The following is an 8,584-nucleotide window of genomic DNA, read 5'->3' on the forward strand; positions in this document are numbered from 1 at the left end:
TATCAAACTTTCAAGGAAAACTATAACGGTTAAGTTTGCTTGAGAATTATTAGTAGTTTAAGAGTAAATAGCAGCCTAAGGTATAAAATATACCTAAACTATGGAAGATTCCGTATAAAATACGAAATCCTTAGAAAAATATTACTTAATTTTTTCGATACGCTCTTGGCCGTTTTTATGAATTTTTTTGGTGTATATTTGGTAGTTCCGTAATAGTACATCGGGCGTAAATAAGTTACAAACGAGAGTCTATTAGTGACGACTGGCCTAGTTTTGACTATGAAGCTTGAGGTCCCGGGTTCGATTCCCGTGTCGGGGCAGATATTTGTATGAAAAATACGAATCTCGGGTCTTGGGTGTTTAATATGTATTTAAGTATGTATCTATATCTATATAATTATATTTATCCGTTGCTTAGTACCCATAACACAAGCTTTGCTAAGCTTACTTTGGGACTAGGTCAATTGGTGTGAATTGTCCCGTGATATTTATTTATTTATTTATTTATTTATTTATTAGAAGCCCAAAGTCGAAGAGGTTTAATGAGTCGATGTTCTTAATTCTAGTACCTACCGCCCGTGCGACATAAAATGTTTTTCATCACATTTGCGAGTAAAATTTTATATTTGTAAAAAAAAATATAATTGTTCCAAATATTGGCGAAACCTTAGGCGGCGCTCTTGGCAAAATATATGTTTGCGTTAATAAGATTGCGTTTTCACAAAAAAATGCATTGCCTATTATTAAATATTTTATTGCTACAAAAAGTATATACAATTATTTGTCTCAGTGTTTTAAATTAAAAAATAATCGGTAGTATCCCTTAACTGTCTATAACGCATACAATGCGTTTATAGTATAAAAGAAATTAACTGTAGGTATACTTAAATAATATATTTTTTAGAAAACTGTCAACTTATTCAATACATACCTAGGTGGTCAAAAATATTTCGTTAGACCAAAATTTTTGGTCGACTTTTGAACTCATGAAATATTATTTGTCTGTTTGTAGATTGTTCATAACACAACATTATAATTATGCAATTAGCTTCAGTAAATTTTAGTAGGCTAGTTGAGAAAGCAAGGTAAATACTAACTTTTCCGACAAAATACGATGGTTTTTTTTTTTGTCTAAATCGGACTACTCTAACATTAATCACTAGATAAGTATATAAAAACCTTCCATGTAAACATTAAAAGTTTGGAGTTAGCTGATGAACAGACAGACAGACGCGAATGGCTACTTTCTTTTATAATATGTAGAGCTAGAGATGTTTTAAGACCTCGAAAGCAACTTTAACGATTTACCCCCAGTTTCACCATCCATTGATTAAATTTATCTGACGGATAAATGTGATGCCGTCTCTGTTTGCTTTGGTTCGAATAGACGGAGATGGCATCACATTTATTCTTCAAATAAAATTTATCAAATGGGTGGTGAATCAGCCTCTTAGAGTAAATTGTTAAATCCACCAAAAACAAATAATGTAAAATGTTGCCAAGACGATTACCCACAGACCTTATATCGAGATAGACCGTAAGAGTTTACCTACCTTGCGTGTAAAAAATTTGATCCACGTTCAAAGTTTTGACCGACCGCGCAAAGTTTTGACCGAATGCGCGATACGCTTTGAAAAAGCCGCGGCTCGAGTCGCGGCGGCACGCCTTTGTATCGGTTGACCGCGTGCGGTTTTGAATGCGCGATACTCCGGTCTTGTATTTCCCATGACTAAGTGCGGTCTTGGTTTCATCCTATCACATTTGATTAGTGTTAACTTGCGGTTAATGCAATAGATGGTGAAACAGCCCCTAAATCTCGCTCGTGACGTCATCGTAGGTACGAAAAATTCGACACGCTAGGTTCTCATACAGTTTGAAGCGCTCTTTTCGTCTATCTCGATATAAGGTCTGTGCGATTACCATGTGGCCCGCACTGTCAAAAAGTTATCAGATCTCATGTACACTCGCCATCAGATATTTCGGAGCGGCCAAGGTGGTCAAAAATATCGGCACATACACTCTATTATTAAGGTATTAGAGTTCATGTTTCGATATTTTCACCAAGCTTCTAACTCTACAAGCCGTAATCACAAACTCTACACTTTGAGTCAAAATAATACACGTACTGGCCGTTTCGCCACCGTCATATAAGCGTAAGGTGAAAAATGTATGCACTGTTCATTACTTTTCCGATATACAATAGTTCTTATAGTAATGAAACGGCCGAGGTAGGTTGCAAATCTCTGCTTCCTTGTGTATTTAGAGATGTTGTTTGTATTACAGTATTTTATTTATATTTCGAACGATTCTTTCTTATCGAATCTCTATATAGTATACAACAAAGTCGCTTTCCACTGTCTGTATGAAGACAGATATTTTAAAACACGGAAAGGATTTTGATGCAGTTTTCACATTTACCCTACGATAACTTCCATTTTGACACTCGGGATATCTCGGTTTAAATCGTAAAGATAAATTACAAACAAATTACTATTTGTTTTGTTTTGTCTAATATACAAAGCCGGATTAGACGTTGTCGCGGCCATGACCAAATCTTGATTTCAATCATTCTAGAATTACCGAGTGTCAATGTGGAGATAATGGTACTGTACAGATTTTTGCACGAAGGTATACATACAGTAGAAGAAACTGAATGACCAATCAGGGTGAAACCTTTTCATAAACAAGTTCGCTATGATTTCTTAGGGAAATGTATGGGATGTCAACTCGGCATTGGTAGCACAAAGCAGTTTCCTTGACATACACTATAACGAGCGACTCGTCTCGGCTTCACACGTGTATAGTTTTGGAGAAAGGGAGTTAAAAATGTGAAGGTGTCGCCTTTGACGATTTTTGCCTCTACTTTTTCAAATTCGCACCAGCGCGGAGCCGGTGCGGATCGTTAGTACTGCCAAGGACTTTCATTCATGAGCCACCATGGAACCATTTCACAGTAAACGTCATCACATTAATAACAAGGAAAATCGTAATGACTCTTCCTTTAAAAAATCATGAATTAAAGTCCTTGCCCGTACAAATGACAAACAATTAATGATTAAGCTTATATTTTATGTAGGTAATTGTTGAGATGGGGGAGGCCTATGTAAGAGGGAGGCCTGTTCAACAGTGGACGTCCTACAGCCGATATCATAATGATGATGATGAATCGTTGAGGTAGTTGTGCCTGTACATATTTACGCATAAATTAGCCAAAGCGCTTAACATTTATTACCACAATGAGATGAAAAAGTTCAACATTAAAATACAATTTTTTTCTTCTTCTAAATGCTACCTGGGATGAATAATACCGTAAAAAGTAAATTTTTAACTTCGAGCCGGCGATTTCTTAACGATAAACAATCGAAATATTAACAATAACGATCAATACAGATCTAATGTCAGCTTAACTAACCTGCAAAATTGAGAATTAAGACCAAAATTCAAAATTGAGAATCCTGCATTCATCAAACATAATTAAATTATATTAAAAACAATCACACTTCACACTCACTTATATTAAGATTTGACTTAAAATAAACTTAACATTATCATTTTTTTAAATTCTAAATGCAGAAATTCAATAAAATTATACATAATCCATTAAATGTCATGTAAAAAAAATTGTGACGAGTTTTGTACTCAGAATGGCAAATATTAAATATGGCCACATAAAAATAAAATCTCTTGATTATGGTTTAAACTAAGGCCTAAATCATGATGGCGTGATATATTATCACCTGATTATATTACACGTAAACTAAAATAAACTTGATTTATGTTGTTATTCAACCACCAGGTCGAATTCTTCAATATCTTCACACATCGAGTTGAAGCAAGCTGCCCATGCGTCTACCTCCGCTTTCTGAAATTACGAAATAACAATTAAATATAATGAATGAATTACCTATCATATTGTTTTTTTTTGTCTCCTATCGGGTGGCCATATACACTCGGAATTCCGATATACATCACACATACGTCTATTTCAATTCTGTATGCACAGGCCAGCATGCAGAATTCCGAATTGGAGAAAACTTCGGACGGAAAACTACTGTTTGTATGATTAGATATCTATCTAGATTAGATTTATTTATTACATAAAATAAATAAAATAAAAATAAATAAAATAAAAATAAATAAAATTACCTTTTGAAAAAATACATTAATAACGCATGTCAGGTAATTACGAGTATAAGAAATTCACAAAAGGATCGTCCAATGTATACAAAAAATAAAAATAGAATTTACAATGTCAAATTAGTGAAATTAAAGAATAATAATTAAAGGTAAAAAACAAGAATATAAATCTATGTCAAATTTGTGAAATAGGTATGTATATGAACAATCAATTAAACAAACAATAAAATAATTAAAATGTCAAGGCAATAAAATTAAACAAAATAAAAAATTAGTTCACAAAACTGTGAAAAATGAAACAAGGTACATAAAAAAATAAGTGGTAGCTGTGGTGGTAGGTAGGTCCATAGATTTGTATGGATTTACTGCGTTCGAAATCCCGAATCGGATCCGAGTGGTAGCCGCCCTTCAGTGCAAATTATAGACAAAGGAGAGGTGACACCTATAAAAAGAGGGATTTTCGACACGTGAAATCATTAGATGGCGTTAGTATCATGTTTGAGAGTCTGAGACTGGTTTATTTAACTAAATGGACCAATCCTAAACCTGACACAAATGTCAGAAACACGATACTAACACCATTTAGCGATATTTTGTTTATCAGCCATCTGTTCATATTTATTCCCGGGCTGTTATCACAGGTTATATTGAACAAGCTTTTGCCCGCAAATCTGCTCCCGTGGAAAAATAAAAAAATTGTGTTGTTCTTTTTAAATCTCCCGATCGTGATTTAGGCCGTGCGCTGTCTGTTAGTCAGTCACATTACTCTTTTGGGCAAATAGATATTGTATTTGATAATAAAATTAAAAGTGCCACCATGGGCCTTTTGACTTTCTGGAAATAGATAGGCTAATAGACAAACTGAAGGCCTTATTCTCTCGCACATTCTGAATTACTATTGTTTTCACCACTTCTTTCTGTCACATGTTGTGGGATGAGGATAAGAAGAGATAGTGAATAAGTTCGCGAGCGCCAGAGCGTAAAGCTTTAGACAATACCACCACAAGATATTTTCCTGTTAGTTTAAAAAATTAACAACCTATTAAAAAAATCCAACTGTACTAATGTTGTCCTTTACAAACAAAAAGCCCATACCTCTTTCTTGGACAGCAACTGTTTCTTAGTCTTCTTCTTTTTAGTTGCTCTCTTGGTCTTGACTTCAGGCAGATGGAAGCTCAAGTCCTCTTCATCACTTGACAAGTTACGGGCAACTTCCCCACGTTCCTCACTGTCTGAAGAGTGTTGACGGAATGTGACCTTCTTTGATTTACCATAGCTTTTGCGAGTTGGCTGGAAAACATAAAAATATGGTTATATTTTAAGAAAAAACTTTTGCTTTGTTGGGATTTGCTTTATAATATTTTTTATTACTTTACGTCCAAATTAATTTTAAAATCATCAATAAAAGATAAAATGCAGTTGGCAGAAAACTCAACACATTTAGTTAAAAAAAAGCTCAATTGAAAATTAGCTAAAAAAATAAAAGAATTACCTTTACATGATGAACTAATTCAATGTCTTCAAACAAATGTACAGACTGGCTGTCGTCATCTATGGATGCCCTTTCAACAGGCATATCTGCTACATTTGTAGTTTCTACTCCATCTTCTTGTGCATCTAATAACACTGGAGCATCAGTAGCAGATTTCATCTGATCAAAAATCTTTTCCACAACATCCGAACTTGGTGCCATTTTAGTTTTCATGGCAGCAGGTAAGTCAACTCTCATAGGACCAGTCTGTTTATTTAATTCTTTGAGCACAGCTCCTGACCGACTCCTCAAGTTCCGTAATCTATTTTTATTTACAATTTCAACTGGTGACATGTTTTCTTGTTGGTTTTCACTGTCATCAAAACCAAATAATGTATTCTCTTTATCTTTGCGAGATACTTTCGCTGGTGTTGGATTTATATCACCATCATTTTTACGCTTATGTACTTTGTTTAATTCTGCACTGGTTTCATTTTCCTTACTAGTGATTTGTTCAGAGGAGTCAGATTTATCTTTACTTGGTGTTTTGTTGCCAACAGTATTTACAGAAGTATTAGGATCATCAAACAAAGAATTTGCTTTTTTTGGAGTCTCCTTTAATTTCTTTTTTTTACTGGCACTTCTTTCTATGACTTCTTTAATAAAAGATATGATGCTTGTTTGCTTTAATTTTGGCGCCTCATTCTCTATAATATCTGGCAATACATCATTTTCCTGTGCAATCATGTTTGTGTAAACATGTTTCTTCTTACCATCATCAAATTGGTTTATATAAGAGCTCTCCAAAGCAGGTGTCATGTCTGGTTTGACATATGTATTGGCCTGCCATTTAATTGGCAAGTTTTCAAATTCCACACGCCACGGTGTTGCTGTGGGATTTCTTGTGGACATATTCATACTACTGCTTGCTACTGGTTGCTCATCAAAGAAGCTAAGCTCATTGCGTAAATTTAGAGGATCATCAAATCTAATAATAGCTTCTCTGTCTGGAGTCACATTACCTGTATTGTTTGGTTCTATGTCATTACAATGGGGTGAATTAACAGGTGAGTAGTTTATATCATCATGATGGTCAATAGTAGCCTCAAAATCAGCAGCAATATCCTCAACACGAATGGAAGCATGATTTTTAGTTACCACTTTGCTTTTTACTGTATTATTATTGTCAGGATTGTTGTGTATTTGGGCAGTTGTACAAATTACAACACCTGATTGATTAGGCACAGGTGGTTGAGTAATAGCCACTTGTTGAGCATTATTATTAGCAGCACTAGAAGGAATGCCACCTTTTTCTGTTTTCTTATTAACAGTATTCTTCAAGTCTGCCAGTGCTCTTGCCAAATTTTTTTCATAATTATTGTTGTAAACTCTTGTTTTTGGCTTTGCTTGTTTTCTGTTGGTTACTTTCTTCTTTTTTTTCTTTTGTGGTGGAGGCTCTTGAGTTGGGTCAAATGTGAATTCATAGACATCTAGGTTATCTCTATTATTTTCTTTTTTATCTTCAAGGACTCTAAAAGAGGAACTTGCTTTCAATATTTTTTTACCATTGTTATTACTGGGTTTGGTAGTCTCTGGACTTTTTAATTTGGGACTTAATGTTACTTCTTTGTACTCAACAGGTTTTCTTACTCGTCTTGTTCTTTTTGTGTCAATGTTCGCATGAGTATTATCTTTGACAATGTCAGAGAGTTTCTTTTGAACCAGTTTTGTTTGTGCATGTTTAGTGTTTTGTGGGGATTCATTCATTTGCTTGTTATTTTGTGATATAACTTTCTGGGGCACAACTTTTGTTTGTTTCTGAGGTGTAACTTTCAGTTGCTTAGCTTTTTGTGCTATTACTTTTTGGGGAGTAACTTTCTGTTGCAATATTTTCTGTGGCATTTCTTTCTGTAATAACTCGTTATCCAATATACCTTTTTGTTTATCACTTAATGTTCTTGGCACATTATTAAGCAGATTTTTCGATTTTGGCACCAATGGTGTGCTTGTATGGCATGGTTGAATTGTAGCCTTGTTAGGGCTCTCGGACTGGTCGTCAAATTTTGAAGGTAGTCGGCTGACCCTTCGTGGACGATTTGCCAGCAAACTGTTGTCTAAATTGATAGGGGATTTAAATGGAGATTCTACCTTAGAAGAGTTTTTAACTGGAGATTTAGCATTAAGTTTACTGGGCGATATTGCACTCTCTTTGCTGTTTGACAAGTTGTTCAATACCAGGTTTTCCACATATCTGGTCGGTAAACGCCTGTTTCGACGTGGTCTTTCTTCATCAATCACATCAGGCACAATTTTTCTCGAGGACTTCGTATTTTTTTGAATAACCTTTTTAACTGGTTCTGGTGAAGCATTTTCGTCATTAGGCACGACTTTTCTCGACGACTTCGTACTTTTTTGTATAACCTTTTTAACTGGTTCTGGTGAAGCATTTTCGTCAGACGCCGAATTAGTTTTGTCCGCTAGAGGTTTTCGAACTGGTTTCGCAGTTTTTACTTTGTTTTTGGTAATGATATTGATATTTTCTTTTGATGTTTTCGATGCCTTTACTCCGCGCGTTCTAGGTGGCATTATGGCGTATATGAATCACTTTGCTCATTTACATCGAATAAGTAATGATGTAAACATTAGATTGTATGATTTAAGGGATATATCGATGGCAATTAGTGAAAAAAATACGTGATTGTTATGAGATGAAACACGAACGTAAATAATTTTACAGTTTTCGCTCGTTTTTCTAACTTTTGACAGTTCTACTGGCTTGTCGCTACATGAAATAAACAAGGGAAGGAAAGGAAGTTGCCAGTATTTCGTGCTGTGGTGTTCGAGCCCTAGTTAAACCGGTTGTTTCATAAAACATTTAATGAAGGAACTTAAAATTCATTTAAAAATAACTATAATAGCGTTAGTCAAAATACGCACAGGACTTATCACGCTAACGATCCAACGGGGAATATTGAG

At 34.8% G+C, this 8,584-nt stretch overlaps 1 protein-coding gene across 1 annotated transcript; it reads right to left on the reverse strand.

Annotated features, from left to right (window-relative positions):
* Positions 1-1,794: 1,794 nt before the first annotated feature.
* On the reverse strand, positions 1,795-8,384 carry LOC141432791 (uncharacterized). Its single transcript, XM_074094553.1, has 3 exons — positions 5,630-8,384; positions 5,233-5,427; positions 1,795-3,862 (listed from the first exon to the last, which is right to left on the reverse strand). The coding sequence occupies exons 1-3, from the start codon at positions 8,192-8,194 to the stop codon at positions 3,782-3,784; spliced, it is 2,841 nt and encodes a 946-aa protein (XP_073950654.1). The 5' UTR covers positions 8,195-8,384; the 3' UTR covers positions 1,795-3,781.
* Between the last annotated feature and the right edge of the window lie 200 nt (positions 8,385-8,584).

Source organism: Choristoneura fumiferana, chromosome 11 (genome assembly GCF_025370935.1).
Source record: "Choristoneura fumiferana chromosome 11, NRCan_CFum_1, whole genome shotgun sequence".
Lineage (NCBI taxonomy): Eukaryota > Metazoa > Arthropoda > Insecta > Lepidoptera > Tortricidae > Choristoneura > Choristoneura fumiferana.